This window comes from Sander lucioperca, chromosome 18 (assembly GCF_008315115.2).
Source record: "Sander lucioperca isolate FBNREF2018 chromosome 18, SLUC_FBN_1.2, whole genome shotgun sequence".
In the NCBI taxonomy this organism is placed as follows: Eukaryota; Metazoa; Chordata; class Actinopteri; order Perciformes; family Percidae; genus Sander; species Sander lucioperca.
The window spans coordinates 29,884,181-29,900,830 of NC_050190.1; the positions used below are offsets into that span (position 1 = coordinate 29,884,181).

Below are 16,650 nucleotides of genomic sequence, written 5' to 3' on the forward strand. Positions count from 1 at the left end.
CGCCTCTTTATTATCATAAAACTGTTTTTCTAACAGTATCCCCCCTTGTTATTTTTGTTGCTATGAACGTGTGTAGGGTCCAGGGCCAACAACTAACAATTGAAATAATAATACAAATATATAGTCCGACCAATAATCACCTGAAAGGCATATTTAAACAAAATCAACAATTACCAGTCATACGCCTTAAAGGAGACCTCAGGCCGATTTTTACCTGAATGTTGATCGCGAGATGTCTTTGAGTACTGTCGATAGGAAAAAAAACGCTGAAAAAAATTGGTGCTAGCAAACTGGAGTTGCTGCAGCTAATGGCCAGAGCTCCCAGTTAGCTAAAATGGTAGTTGTGGGGGCATGTTCTAAAGAGTGCCTTTGTGCCTCTTAATAGACACAAAATGCAATTAAGAATGTTGTGCAACATGAACGGGGCCCTTACGTGACAACAAGATGCATTTTCAAGAAAACTGTTTAAATTCAAAGTTTGTACTGTGGCCTACCTTGTCTCGATCCTGTCGGTAGCTAGCTTGGCCTGCTAGCTGCACTGCGGCGTCGGGGATGAGGGGGTTCAGCTAGATTTCGGTGATAATCATCACGCAGCAGTTCCGTGTGTAGTTGTTCGTTGCTATGCTGAGTTCCAGCTCATCCATTTTGTGTGCGATGGATCTGGCGTTGGTGAGTAGGAGGCTTGGCAGTGGAGGCCTGTGTGGTAGTTTCCTTAGCCGGGCTAGCAGGCCCGACCGGCATCCTCGCTTCTGCTTTCTCTCCCGTCGGTAAACAGTGGTGTGCAGATCGGAGCGTAGTGTGTGAAGAGTGAAGATCGAAAGTGTTCACAAGGGAAGAAGCTTGGAGTAAGAATAACCTGTGTTGATCTACTGCAGACATTTTAATTGCATTTTGTGTCTGTTAAGAGGCACAAAGGCACTCTTTAGAACATGCCCCCACAACTGCCATTTTAGCTAACTGGGAGCTCTGGCCATTAGCGGCAGCAACTCCAGTTTGCTAGCACCGATTTTGGTCGTTTTTTCCCCCTATCGACAGTACTCGGAGTCATCCAGCGATCAAGATTCAGGTAAAAATCGGCCGGAGTTCTCCTTTAAGATCTTAGTTAATGTTAGCAATTAATTGCAGTTAAACAAAGAAACCGCGATTATGTAAAAAACAATAACAACTGACTGCAGAACAGCTTTGATTGACTCTTTTATATCCAGCTGTACACTGCAGACATGAAGGGCCATTGTCTTTATAAAGACTGAAGGTCTGCAGTGAAACTGTGGTGGCTGGAGGAGAACGCCATTAGTCCAGTTAACATGTCTGCAGCTTACAGCAGCAGCAGCTATAACGATAATCATGATTATCGTTATATCACATCGGTCTTCACTCGGGAGCGTCACGTAACGTGACGCTCCCGAGTGAAGACCAATGCCATTAGCACATTTAGCATGACTCCGCCAGCAGTTGTGCTCATTCTCATTATTGATAAGACAGCCGACCATCTAATCGACTGGAAGGCCGCAGACCGGACACAAACGTCAACTTGACTTATTCAGAGTTGTGACATCTCTGCCTTCTCTTAGCTTTCATTGTTTCAGTTCTCAGCTTTGTCTCCTTTTATCCAAAGTAAACATTGTTGCATTTGCCGCTTATAGTGGTGAAAACCTCTCTTTAACGGATTGGTTTTACATTTTTTCAATGCTGACATGCCCATATGAAACACTGACACGTTTTGCTTGCTGTAATCATTCTGCCTTTCATACTTCATACTGGCCATTAAGTGATGGGGGACAAGTTATGATGAGGCATTAGCAGTCTGATTTAATCAAATAATCTGGGCTCAGTTTTTCAAAAGTAATCCAGTGGGATTTCGGATCACAGATTGGATCAAATCTTGGAAATGGGTTTTTCACAAGCAAAAGAGGGATTCGAACTAAGATCAGACCGTGTAACCTGATCTTACATTTGATCTGGATCAAACCTGCCCTTTGGGTTTTTCAAAACTTTGAACTCGGTTTGGGATCTATTTGATCCAAAAAAAAAATTTTTAAGTGAATGATCACAAAATCAGTGTTTACTGATGATATATACATTTCTATATATTTGAAGCATATAGAAGCATGTCACATCTAATATATATAATACTATTGGATAGTATTGTTTTTGTTTTGTTATTTAACATTATAACAAAATAAGGAATGTAAAATGTTTCTATTTCTTAAAATTAAAACAAACAATGGCTATTTGTAGCCACCGGTATTGTGCCTACCTGTTGTTCTTTGCTAAGCCAGTAGGCTACACTGTTGGTTCCATGTAAGGCTCTGGTAAACAGGATTTGGTAATCCTGAAATTTGGTATTTGGATCACAGTGATCCAATCCAAAGTTCCTTTAAAAAACTGGCATAAAAGTAAGATGGATCACAAAACATGGGATTTCCAAATCCGGATCAATTTGATCCGGATTAAATTTTTTGATAAACTGCGCCCAGGGGATCGGTGGGGAGAGACGTCTAGGCCTGTAACAATTATTACATAATTGTCTAATTGTCAATTTAAAAAAAAACAAAAAAACATTGTTTATCCGCAATGAATTGCTAACATTAGTTAAGATTTTAAGGGGTATGGCTGTTGATGGCCATTGTTGATTTTGTTTAGATATGCCAAATTGTAATTATATAAGTAATTATTGGGAGGACTGTTGAGCTAAAGCCATGCTAGTTGTTGGCACTTGACCGTATACACGTCCATAGCAACAAAAATGATGAGGGGGGGGGGGGGTGGATACCGTTAGAAAAAAATGTTTTATGATAATAAAGAGGCGTGGTTTACTTCATGGGCTGTGTATTAGTTTTATTTTATTATCTGGGTCACGTAACGGCGATACAACCAAAAGATGTATCCTGGGATTTATTCAAAACTTAAATAAATACAAAAAAAAAGTAACACATATTTGACTTAAAAAGACAATTATATTGTTAATCGCAATTATTTCTGAGACTATTAATTGTAGAGTAATTGTAATATGCGCAAGTGTTTTTCTACTATTGGTAAAAATGAATAGACACTCGTTGAATTTGATTCAACAGAATGAAAAAGGCAAAGAAAAGTTTATTTCAATATGTTCATGATACAACACAGTGCATTGTGAAAACACTAAGTGAGAGTGTTCCACTGTTCATAAACACAAGTGGATTACAAAGGGCAGAACTCATCATTGCGTCTGTCATTGTGTCTCCAACACATGAAATCACAGCAGAGAATTTCTTTAACATCCACTGGACCTCCTGTAGTCGTGTGTGGGGGGGGGGTCAGTGGACTTTCTATCATTTCAACTGCAGCACCACCTGCAAGAAAAATACACATCAATACTTAGCATTTCATTTGACTGATTAAGTGCAGATATTGACTACTGCCGTGAAATCATTGGAACATAATGGCCGTCATAGCTAAATGATTTGCAGATGGTTTACAGTTTGGTAGAATGCTGAAAATGTTGACCTGTGGTTTTTTCGGGCCTGTACTATTATTTCTGGATCGACTTACTACACAGCATTACATTTTAAACAAGCTATAATATGTTTATGTTTCAAATATTTTTATTGAAAAAGAGAGGGGAGTAGGAAACAGAATAATAATTATACATAACCTGCCCATCCAGCACTACTTGTGATTTTTGTGTTTGTGTTCAGTTTGTATGTTGATCGAGGTACAAAATATTAGTTGACCATATGTTTGAAAATTGTTCCAGTTTGTCTGTCTATCCGTCCGTCCGTCCATCCATCCATCCATCCATCCATCCACCCACCCACCCATCCACCCATCCACCCATCTATCTATCTTCGTCCGCTTATCTGGGGTTGGATCGCGGGGGTAGCAGCTCCAACAGGGGACCCCAAACTTCCCCTTTCCCGAGCCACATTAACCAGCTCCGACGGGGGATCCCGAGGCGTTCCCAGGCCAGGTTGGAGATATAATCCCTCCACCTAGTCCTGGGTCTTCCCCGAGGCCTCCTCCCAGCTGGACGTGCCTGGAACACCTCCCTAGGGAGGCGCCCAGGGGGCATCCTTACCAGATGCCCAAACCACCTCAAGTTCCAGTTTGTTATTCAAGATAAATCTCATTTGTTCTAGGTGCAATGGTCTCTTAATTCTGAAATGCATCGTTTCACTGGAGGAACTTCAGCTTTTTTCCAGAATTTCAGTATGAGAGTTTTTAAGCTAGAATATCTTTAAAGCTATTTGTCATTCATTTTAATTTAATAATGAGTAGGGCTGGGTATCGGGGCTAGAACGAAGCGTTTCAGACAGAGCGCGAATACAGGTATATTCAGACAGACAGTGACAGTATGGAAAAAATGTTTTTGTTTTTGAACATTAAAGCATGTAAACATGTTCTAGTAGAAACCAAAATACAAGTATGTCCCTTAAAATGAGCATGATATGGGGAGTATGCACCATTCACCAAGGCAAATTCCACATAAGTTATTGTGGCAATAAACCCTATTCTGATTCTGACCTTTAATAGACTATCGATTAACTAACTAAACAAATTAGGTATTTAGTGTGCGTACCTTATTAGCAGCCTCTAGTGAACTAATGAGTGTGTTTAACTCCTCTCTGTTCATCTCCATGGTGACAGACCGGAGGGCTCTGTTCTCCCTCACATCCAGACTGAGGCTGAGCAGAGGAGTGTGGAGAGACGAGATCTTATCGCTGGACAGAGCTAACTGGAGAGAGAGAGGACAGGGAATAGAAGAGGTGAGTGCTGCAGAACAGTCTGTGGAGACAGTATTTCACATGAACTTTGCACTCAAGTTAGGGCTGGGCAATATATCCATATTATATCGACATGGATATATGAGGCTAGATATTAGAGCCCGACCGATATATCGGCGGGCCGATATTATTGGCCGATATTAGGCATTTTCCAAACTATTGGTATCGGCATTTATAATGGCCGATAAATGAATATTTAAAAAATAAAATAAAAACGGACGAAACACCCTTCAACCATGTTCTGAGTGTTGGCGTTGCATAGTTTGTCCACCAGAGGGCGCTCTACAACGTCCCTGTTGGCTACACTCTTTGATTTGATTTTTTTGTTGTTATTGTGTTTTTGTTCAAAGGACTTTAGTTTCATATCTTAAGTTTGTATTTTTATACATTTTATTTATCAGAACTTTAATATATTTTGATGTTCCTCTGTTCTGTTGTGACAATAAAACAAGCAAGTTTATTTTTAAACTGCATTATCATATTTTATTGAGGACTCATAAATAACTACAAATAACTAATGTTAGGGAAATCTGTCTATGTTTTGTTACGCGTTTCTGGATTTTTTTTTTTAAATATATATCAGCCGATATATCGGAATATCGGATTTTTAAATCACCAAATATTTGTATCGATGTCGGCCTGAAAAATCCTTTATCGGTCGGGCTCTAGTAGATATCGTCTTAAATTTTGGATATCGTGATATGACACAAGCATCGTCTTTTTACAGTATAGGGATGTCATTTGCCGAACTTACCAGACTGTTCTAGCTGTTCTATAATTTGCCTTTATCCACTAAGTTATTATACCCACAATACTGATGATTATTCCTCAAAAATCTCATTGTGTAAATATTTTGGGAAAGCACAAACTGTCAATCCTACAATATCGCGGCAGTATCGATATCAACGTATTTGGTCAAAAAATGTTGTGATATTTTTTCTCGCCCAGCTCTAATCCAAGTATGACTTTCCTTCCCAAAGCAGCTATCATAATATAGTATAGGCAGCCAAAAATTATTTAATACATAATACGCCAAATACTAGAAGTCTTCCACAAACTTCGGGAAAACACTGGTATTGATGTTGGCTCGCACACCAAACTCCATTTCAAGATCGGCCAATTTAGCGTGTCCTAGATCGTTTGCTCGATGGTGTTTTTTGCCTCCAACGGCACCTTCCAGGCAGCTAACCCTAAACATAATCATTGCCACGCTGCCTGGAAGGCGACTTTGGGGGCAAAAAACACCAGATTGTTTCCAAGGGGGTAACAAGCAGAGTGAACCACTCTGAATCACTTGGTTGCCAAATGTTACACAAAGGCCCAATAATTCCTACTTTATATATTTACTCACATTAAACTACGCGTGTACTATTGATACTGAAGAAATCTTGATATTTAACAATTTCTCACTTGAGTTATGTCGGACGCTGCTCCCAAAGGGGAATAACTTCTGGCAGGAATTCATTTTTTTTTTTGCTAAAGGGAACTTTCCTGAATTCATATGTTGGACTTTTTGTCATGTCAGGCTTCTTTGCCACATATCATTAACCCTTGTGTTGTGTTCGGGTCAAATTTGACCCGTTTTCTAAATGTCTATATCAGAAATATGGGTTTCTTTTGTTTACCCAAAAATAACACGGATGACTCCATACAACGCGCTTCACAAGTACAACGAAAGATCCAATCTCTACTTTCATTGAATTTTGGGTGTTTTATTCCATTTTTTAGCATTTGAAAAAAAATATTTTTTTAAATTTTTAGAAACAGTATCCCGACTGAACATTGACCCTTCTGTGATTATCCTTTTACTTAATATTAGTCTAAATAATTCATAATTTCTGCTTTTTTAATTCACAAATTTGGTATAATTTCCTATAAATGAGGTTTATTGACCATAAATTCCCAAAATAAGTGTAAAACTAGTGGTAATAAGTTGATGTTAGTAATGTGTATACACGGTAGTGAAAAAAAGCCACAAAAACATTGAAAAAAGCACCAAAAGTGTCGAAAAAGAGACAAAAACGTCAGAAAAAGTGTTGATTTTCAGTGTTTTGACCCTGGACGAGAGGACGATGCATGGTCGAATGGAAAACACAAGGGTTAATATATCATTGTTTGTTTTGTGTCTGTGATTGTATTAGGGCATTAGGTCCTTCTAGGTTTGTCCTCTCCGTTTTACTGTTGGTGGTGCTGTCAAACACGAACATGGAAAAAGAGACTCATTTGAATACTGAGCATATTTTCATGTAATTGCTTCATGATATTCTTAAGTGTGTGTTCACCCTACCTGCTCAGGTGTGCTGACTGCTAACTCCCCCCCCCCCTGCAGGAGAGCACTTGCTCTGTGTGTGTGCTCTGTATCGTGCTCTGAGCTTAAACCGGCTGTGTGCAGTGGAGATCAGTGTGCAGATGCTCTCACTTCTTTTCATTGACTTTAAAATGATAATGCTAATCCGGTTATGGCATTTACATCAGAAATTTTTTTTAGTAAAGCCGACTAAACACCGAAGAATAAAAGCATGAAGTCACCTTAAGTTGCCAGTCAAAGTCCTGCAGCGTAGCAGAGGAGATGGAGTTGGTTCTGTCCAGCAGAGCGTCGCGGATCTCCTCCCGTCTGGCTCTCAGCACACTCAGCACCGCCTGAGCATGGCTGCTGCCCACATCTGCCAGCCCTGCCAGCACCTGTACACAGCCGGCGGGAGGAGAGCTGAGAATATGACCTGGGAGCAGCCACTCGCCGCTACTGACCACCACGGCCACCACACATCCAGCTGCTGACAGTCAAAACTACTGCAGACTCTGTGATGTTAGGGCTGCCCGATTATGGAATGAAAATACCTTAAACTGTGAAATTTCCCTTTATACTTTTACCGTGTGAACTCTTTTTTTTTTTCTTCTTCATTCAGAACACAAGACAAAAAAATAAGAGTTTACTTGCTAAATGTAATGTTCAAAATAATCGTTTTTCTCGATTTTGATTTATTAATTCATTTTGATTAATTGCACAGCCCTATGTAATGTATGAACAGACTTTGCACTTAAAACCTCAATTCAGTAATATAGCAACTAAGTCTGTACGGGCACATAATGTGATAACCAGACCCAAACGTGATCTGCAGATTTACTTTTTACAGTTTTCAGCGGTGATCAAAAATGAAATTCTGCGGAATTTAGCGGAACGTTTTTCTGCTTGGTTTGAGGTGGAGATGTATTGACATTCTGAGTTTTATTTTAATTATTTTAATTTCGTGTGGCCCTGGTAATACCCTTGTAACAACCTCACACAACGTAATAATTAAAGGCAGCCTTTTGTTCTTATCTTCTACAACTAAAGCCTTAGCTAAAACAGCCCACCCTGCCCAGGCGTTGCTGTCTCACCTCTTCATCGGAGCTGTTGTTCCCCACTGCCAGGCGGAAGAGGGCTGTCAGGGAGTCGAGCAGCTGCAGCCACTCCTCCAGGCTCCAGGTGGCGCTGTAATCCCCCCTGCGAGGAGGCTCCCGCCCACACAGTCCATCCACCACCCTGTGACAAAGCTACACAGCAGGCCATAGTGTTAGCTGTTAGGAATCGTTGTGTGGAATGTTGGGCTATGAAATAGGCTCCCCATTTGACCCCCATGTGGGTACATGGCTTTAGCTATGATGTCAAACTGACTGGGTATATCCCAGCATGCATTGCGCAAGAGGCAGGGAACACCACTGGACAGGTTTGTCAGAGGGCAACACAAAACATGAACCTAACACAAATAAACACTCATTCACACATATTATAACCTTTATTTATTCAGGCAGGGCCAATGAGAGCAAGCTCTCTTTTCCAATGACGCCCTGTTTACAGCACAAATAAAAAGAAATACAAAAATTACAGTACAGTAATAATATAAATTTATAAATATAAAAATAATCTGATCATAAAACAATACCCAAATTACAATATGTAAAAAAATAAATAATGAAGGAATAATCACAAAATTACAATTATAAAAAATAAAAAAAAACACAAGACTTTCCTGAAATAATGTGTATTGCGTGTTTGTGCGACTCAGAGGTCAACAGCTGACCAATCAGAGCTCCTGCTGCTGCTCTGTGGGTTGGACTTCATGTAATTTTTTAGGCAGCAGACTGCTTACAAATCTTTAGATTTAAAAAACTCTTGATCATGAAATGTAAAATGTACATATTAAAGGGATAGTTTGGATATTTCGCAGTGAGGTTGTATGAGCTACTTCTCCATAGTTACAGTAGATGGCGTTCTGCACACTCCCAGTTTGGAGAAGCAGGCAGGAGCACCACCACGGAAGTTAAGCAATGTCCTGCTGTGGGGGGGATCAATATATGATCAATATCAGTTTAATGTGCGCTATATTTAGAATTATTTCATCGCTTTACCTTGCTGTCAAACAGCCCCTTTTGAGTTAACGCTAACGCGGGGGGAACTAAATCCGTTATCTATGCATTCTTTAAAGCCACCTGACTCCTTTGACAAAAACAGTAATTTTACCCCGCAGAACGCTGGAGTTGTACCCTGGAAATCCAGAGTTCTCTCAAGAGCACAATCTGAATTTGCTCAGCAAGTCACTCTGGCATCGAGTAATGATGCTCATTAACTATGCCCTTGTAGCTGAGCTGCACCAATCACATCAGTGTATCTGATATAGGCGGTCCAGAGGCGAGCTAAACAGATGACGACAGTTTAATCTACCAGTTAGCTCAGCTGGTAGCTAAGCGTATGGGTACGCTCTGGATACATCACCCTGTATACAGGGTTCAAAATTAGAACCATTTACCAGCCAAATGCTGGTAAAATATGCAAGTGGCTGGTAGATTTGCTTCAGTCACCAGCCAAAAAAACAATGATAATCTATTAAAGTGGCTGGTCAAATTTGAACATTCACTAGCCATTTGGCTGGTGGACGAAAAAGTTAATTTTGAACCCTGCCTGTATATTGTTGGGATTGGTCGTAGTGTTATCCAATTGCGTGCAGCGAGATTTTCAAATGCATGCTTGGTGCCTCCCCTCGAGTTGGGCAATTTTCATTACTCAATGCCAGACCCTTAATCTTTTAGGATTTGGGTCTGGATTTCCAGGCTACTGGAGTTGCTGGTCTACCTGCATCGATCGGTAAGTTTGTTTGCGTTATTGTTTGACCAACCGATCGAGCAGCAGGTAGAACAGCAACTCCAGTGTTCTGCGAGCTAAAATGACTGTCTTTGTCAAAGGAGTCTGGTGTCTTTTAGGTGTCTAAAATACATTCAGCATGCTGCCCCCATCCACAGCAGTACATTGCTTAACTCCCTGCCTGTACTTCTAACTGCTTCTCCAAACTGGGGGGGGGGGGGTGCTGACCCCCATCTACTGTAGCTATCTATCACACTGACTATGAAGAAGTAGCTCATTCAACCTAAACTAAAGATCCGAACTATCCCTTTAAGAAAGAAGACAAAGGAAGTGTGAGATGGATGACAGATAGACAGACACATTAGTACACGTGTTAGAATTAACTCATTTAAATCCAATAATTTAATACATTCATTTTGTTATTTGATAAATGATTAAATCATTAGCAACTAACAACAAGTTAAGTGCTGCTGAATGATTGACTGTGTATGCCTCAATGGTAGGTCGGACATATTCAGAAAACATGAAGTTAATTATCTTCATATTTTACCAGCTGGTTCATTAGACATTTAAACACCACATACGTATCATGGTTCGTGAATACAACGCTTGGTACTTACTGTTAGACAGTCAGTGACAGGCAGCCTGTTCAGCGAAGCCACCATCATGTTTTCATTTGGTTCCGCCTGCTGATCAGCTGATGTCTGTCACGTGGTAGACTGAGTTGCGTTCACATGACTTTTGGAAAAATGATCTTCGTTATCTCCAATGACTTCTCAGTATGCGCATGATACAACGTTAGTAGAAGGAAATTCGGTTCTATAAATATACTTTGGTATACATATATCTGTGTCTTGTCGTGAAACAATTTTTCAGCGTTTCAACTATCGCCTCGATTATTCAATAGAGAATTGTATTGATGTTGGCCCGCACGCCGAACTCCATTTCAATATCTACCAATTTAGTGTGCCCTTGATCGTTGGCAAAGTAAGAGTGAAGCAAATGTAAATGTCTTAAGTGTTACTTTACAAAATGTATACGAGGAATCAATTGGATGCCGAATGTAATAAAAAGGCCCAATAATCCATACTTTATATTTAGAGGCATTTAACTACGCATGTACTAATGATACTGAAGAAACCTTTAAATCTAACAATTTGTCACTTGAGTTCTGTCTAACGTCGGGACGCCGGGAAAGGGGAATAACGTCGCTCAGGTTGATTGCATTTCACATCCTGCTTTGTGGTGCAGCGGGGTAGTTGCTTGAGAGGTCCCCAGCTCTTCTCACTGTGGTCTGTAGGAAGAGGAACAGTGATGTGACCGAAATCGACACAGTGCCGCCGCTGTTACTGCTTGAATACGGGCAGCAGCGAATGCTAAACCGCCGGTAAGTGTTGTGTCACCATCTTTGCTTTGTGGATAAATACAGCTCTCTTCCAGGAGGAGACGTGAGTAAAGGTGTTCATTCAATACAGTAATAGTGAACAATGTAGCCGTAGGCATATTGTAGCCTATCAACCGACTGTCCTCCTGCACCATACAACAACTCGGTGTGCTAAAAAGCCGGTTTCCATAGCTGCTGTAACTTGAGCATTCATTATGTAACCTAAGCTTCGAGTATTGACATAGCAATAAGTGAGTTAAGGTGTATCCAGACTTTTTCCAGATAGAATGAGATAAGCTGGATGAACAAGTCTCTACTGGTCTGTATAGTCATGCTGTTGTCACTTTAGTGGCCGTAGATTGCATTAAATAATGCATCCAGATTGTGCTCACATGGTTTGTGGATACATCATATAGAAAGGGTGAATTGGCGTGCTGCCTGCTGTATCCAATAGGCCAGGGGTCTTCAACGTTTTTTAGGCCAAGGACTCCTTATCTGAAAGAGAGATGGAGCAGGGACCCCCTACAAGATAGTATTGTATAAAATGAAGTTGCATATTAAACCAGCCCTACAATAACATGTAGCTCGGCCTAAAACCTTTATACATGCCTACCTTTTTAGTGCATGTTATAATTAATAATAATAATGTATACATTAATAATCCCGCAAGGGGAAATTACAATGTTTTCACTCTGTTGTTGTTACACACAGGCCTGAATTACACACACATGCTCAGTACCTATACATGCTGTAGTGGAAGTTTTCTTGTTAACAGCAGGAGAGTAGATTTAAAAACACAAGAAATGAAACTAAGTTACTGAGAATGAATCCAAAGTTTGGTCTTTGAGTATTTATTTATATTTGCAAATATAGGAACACGGTTTCACAAGTACAACAGCACAGTGGGAAAGTGTATTCAACGAATGAGAAAAAGCACACAGGTTATATGCATCTTCAGTGAGACAGAAAGACATGCCCCTCTTTCTAAACATGACTCACACATTTCTTACAATCAAACATAGTCAGACATTCAGGAGCCACTTCACTTCTTCCCCTCTGTACCACTTTCTACCCCAAGGTTTAGACATCCAGTTTATCTCAACTATGTGAGAAGTCTCAACTATCCAGGGAGAAATAACAGATAGTTTTAGAGTGACCTTGTAGTCCCTATCTGTTCAGCGTATATATTACGTTCCCAGACTTGGTGGCTCTTACTTAAAAACTCACCTTCAGCATTGTGAGACAAAGTAAAACAGAAATAAGACAAGAATATAAAGAATCATGCTTAAATATAATTTTGCCATTACAATGCACTAATGGAGAGATGTCAGAGTGAGGGGGCTGCCCATGGAAAGGCGCCCCCGAGCAGTTGGGGGTTCAGTGCCTTGCTCAAGAGCACCTTGGCAGTGCCCAGGAGGTGAACTGGCACCTCTCCAGCTACCAATCCACCACCATACTTTGGTCCGTATGGGGACTTGAACCAGCAACCATCCAGTTCCCAACCCAACTCCCTACTGACTGAGATACTGCCACCCCAGTGCATGTTATACTCAGCTATTAAAATAATAATTGTTGGCAGGATTTTAGAAATCATGTTTTAATGCTAAACACAGTGAATCCTGTATCTGTGGATGGCTACCTTAGTGACTACCTTACTCAATGTTTTTTCTTCTTCTCACAAATAGGCTAATTTATATTTGCTAAAATGTTGGATTCATGGTAAGACTTAATTAAATTAATTATTTTGCAGTAATTTTTAGGACCCCCTAGGGGAGTTACAGAGACCCCCTGTTGAAGGATCTCTGCAATAGGCTACTTGGTAAACATAAAGCCTGCCTTAGCTGGAAAGAGATGCTGGATCTGATTAGGTCCACTGTAAAAGAGATGTGTTTGTTTGTTTGTTTGTTTGTTTGGATCCCCATTAGCTTTAGCATATAAGCTAGAAGCTGTTCTCCCTGGGGTCGCTCACTGATGTTGGGGTCCTGCTGGCCCACAGCTAACGTTGATGGCTATACACAAGGGTGTAACTTTGGTTTAAGAAGTGTGGGGGGGACACAAAACAAGGTGTCTGGGGGGGTCCTCCGCCAAAAAAATGTTTTCTATTTGAATCCCTTTTCCTGCATTTCAACTAGGGCTGCACAATTAATCGCAATATAATCCCAGTTATAGAATGTGAAACAGTTCATTGTAACTTTCAAAGTAGTATTTGGTCAGGTAGTGTAAGCAGCTCTACACTCTCAGTTCCAGAGCAACAAGACAGATAACAATGGAGATCCTGTGAGCTGATAGGTGTCAGTGGTCTAAATAATTCCAGAGCTGCCTGTAAGACACTGTGTGTGTTTTTTTTTTTTTTGCTGAAGCTCACACTCTTACTTCCACTTCTCCAAAACCCTGTTTCAAAGTAGTTATTATTAGGATGTAGGCCTACTGTAAACAAAAGATTGCATGCACAAGCCTGGCTGGGACGTTTTAAAGACTTCCCACTGCCTTAAACCTGGGCAACTTTGAGAAATGTGTTGATGACATTACATCCTGACTTTGTTTGTTTGTTTGTGATTTTTGGGCCTTAAAGATGAACTATTCAAACTTCCAGCAGGACATGTGATGGCGGCTGTTTCAGAAAGGAAGCTGCAGGCATAACATAACTCGGGTGTCAAAAGTGTGTGCTTGTGACTTTGTCTGGAGATAAAGCAGAAATTGTGATCCTTCTGTGTGGATTTCTAAAATAATCAAGTTTACAAAAAGCAGCAACACTTCTATATTTGTGCTGTTGCACTGTATCATAAAGAAGGACAACACGTGTGCTGTAGCTTTGGTCTTTATCTCACCCATGTGCTGAGAATGATGGTTTGCAGCTTGGGCATGTCACAGAGCTCTGTCAGAGAGCTGCATGCTGCTGGTTAAGGAGGGGGCTTCTGGCTTTAAACTGAGAAAAGACTAGACAACATTTTAGTTTTAACTTGATTTCTACATGTATGGCACCGTTTGTTTTTCTGTGGATCTTTGTGATTCCAACAAGCATCGTATTGGTGGCTTGAAAATGACAACTTGGAAGACACGTCATTATTTCTCCTGCTGTATATTTGCATTGTCCCAGACATGTTTCTTCTTAAAAAAAACGTATCCAGATTCTCTAAAGAATAGCTTTCAACCTGGATGGGAGGAGTCAAAGTATTGTAATGCAATGCATGGCAACAGCTTCTTCCCATGCTACCTAATGTCCTTGTGACCCCTTGCAGGCATTTACCTGCACTTTGTGTCCTTTGTCCTAGCATCGTTAGTTCCATAACTCCGTGTGCAAACTATCCCATGGCTTTTGCTTGTGCGTGCCTCAGAGAATTGACTCTGACTGTGACTGCTTTTTTGCAAAGAAACATTCGTAGCTACAAGCATGTAGGCAGCCTACTTGCTTTATGTGTATAATATATTACTAGAAGGGAACTCAAAGTGTAATGCTGTGTAAATTACCTGACATGTGGTCAGGGTTCCAATTATTCCAAAATCACTTAAATGCAGCACAAACGCTCTATCTCTCTCTCTCTCTTTCTCTTTCACAATGTTAAAGGAAATGAAAAAACATTTGCGTGTCCGCCCCGTGATTTAAATCCACTCCAAAATGTAATGAGATCTTCCTTGGCCCATGTTACACATGCCTCCACCAAGTTTCAGGAAAATCGAGCTAGTACTTTTTCTGTAATCTGAAGAACTGAAGAACAAACAAAGGGTTGTAGGATGGCTATTGGTGCTTTGACAAAATATTTACACAATGAGATTTTATTTAATTAATGTGAATATGATGAATAAGTGGGTTAAGGCAAATAATAGAACAGCTAGAACAGTGATATTTTCAGAAAATGATATCACTTTACTCTAATGCAGCCTTTAAAACCAGGAAAAGACCAGACTTGTGCCATATTACGATATTACGAAAAGTATTGAGAGACGGACTAGCACATTGTTGGTTTGGGTCTTTTCATGGGATTTGAAAAATATAGAGTAACACCAGACTAATTCTTTAAACTTGCAGACAGCCTGTATAAGAACAGACTAGAGAGACTAATTCATTTGTGGTTCTCTCTTTGCAGGATGAGGACACTGTGAAAGTCCAGTGTGGAGCGCAGAGGAGCAGGAGGCCACCGAGGCGATGGAGCGGCTGCAATGGGTGCAGCATCGTTGTCGGCAGCTGCTGGAGGGAAACTCAGGGAGAGGCTGGTACTCTGCCACCGATGGCCTGCCCAACAAAACCTCCCTGGACGCCCACAGCTCTCCACAGAGAGTCAGTGGGAAGCGGAGAACAGTGTTTGCCCGCCATGGGCCCCACCAACAGGAGTATGAAGCAGTCTCCAAAAGCTACCAGGGCAATGCCATCCGCACTACCAAGTACAGCTTGTTGACCTTCATCCCCATGAACCTGTTCCAGCAGTTCCACAGGTCAGATTCTTACTGGTTGTAGGTTGAACACACTGCCAGGCTTTAGTCAACTGGGTCTGTATTAAATGTGTAACAATACATTGATCTGGATCGACATATCTATTAAATCCACAATGATCCATAATTATGATACAAAGTGAAATTATCAATACATATCACTATCTTTAAGATGCCCCTTTATTTTGAAATTCCCGTTTTATATTTATTTTTATGCAAAAGAGTAGTTTGTTTTTCATTTAAATTTCTGGAAGAGCTTAGTAATGAACAGTGTTGGGCAAGTTACTTCCAAAATGTAATACATTATAGATTACTAGTTACTGTCATTTGAGAGTAATTGGTTATATTACAATATTACTGTCTCTGAATTGTAATGCTTTACACTACTTCTGTGTTACTTTTACCAAAATAACAGCGGAAGTATGAGTTGGCAGGTAGCTTGTGAATTTCACCACGGGATCAACAAAGTCTCATCTTTATCTGCTTTCATACGTCATAGCTTAGTCATAATATTTTGTATAATGAATGTGAATATGCAAAGTAACTAAAGCTATAAAATAAATGGTGACGTAAAACGTACAATAGGCCTACTTGACTTTAAATTGTGGTGGAGTAGAAGTACTGTATAAAGGAGGAGAAAATGAAAATACTCAATTAAAAGTACCTTACAATTGTATTGAAGTAGCCTACGGTTACTTTCCACCGCTGATAAAATGTAATGCTAATTGTTCTTAACATATGGTGCAACTCAGACACATCATCAGTGATGTATCCTGGGTTCATTGGGTGTTTCGGGTCTCACAACATCGTACAGCCTCGCCAGCTGACCCAGCCAGGGTTGATCAGGCCCTGACTTGTGTCTGAGTAGCTTGTATGATCCACGGATCGCCCCGCTTGATCCACACCCATCTTGCCGCCTTGCATCCGTGCGTCCGTCCGTCTTGCGGCGTCCGTGA

At 40.5% G+C, this 16,650-nt stretch overlaps 2 protein-coding genes across 5 annotated transcripts in view; one reads left to right on the plus strand and one right to left on the minus strand.

The window, feature by feature from the left end:
• Window positions 1-3,078: 3,078 nt before the first annotated feature.
• commd8 (COMM domain containing 8) lies at window positions 3,079-10,657 on the minus strand. Of its 2 annotated transcripts, XR_004108805.2 has the most exons (6): window positions 10,503-10,657; window positions 8,142-8,297; window positions 7,293-7,445; window positions 4,559-4,714; window positions 3,247-3,332; window positions 3,079-3,207 (listed from the first exon to the last, which is right to left on the minus strand). XR_004108805.2 is itself a non-coding variant. In XM_031321369.2 (5 exons), exons 1-5 carry the CDS (start codon window positions 10,548-10,550, stop codon window positions 3,312-3,314), a joined length of 534 nt encoding a protein of 177 aa, XP_031177229.1. In that variant the 5' UTR covers window positions 10,551-10,657; the 3' UTR covers window positions 3,079-3,311. The 2 variants fall into 2 exon arrangements, 1 of the variants encoding a protein (XP_031177229.1); XM_031321369.2 differs by having other exon boundaries at window positions 3,079-3,332.
• Window positions 10,658-10,748: 91 nt separating this feature from the next.
• atp10d (ATPase phospholipid transporting 10D) overlaps window positions 10,749-16,650 on the plus strand; it is a 53,081-nt gene continuing 47,179 nt past the window's right edge. For all 3 annotated transcript variants that reach the window (XM_031321360.1, XM_031321364.2, XM_031321363.2), the window contains exons 1-2: window positions 10,749-11,269; window positions 15,352-15,697. In XM_031321360.1, coding sequence (XP_031177220.1) covers window positions 15,411-15,697 — 287 coding nt within the window. In that variant the 5' untranslated portion in view covers window positions 10,749-11,269; window positions 15,352-15,410. The remainder of the gene's footprint in view (window positions 11,270-15,351; window positions 15,698-16,650) is intronic.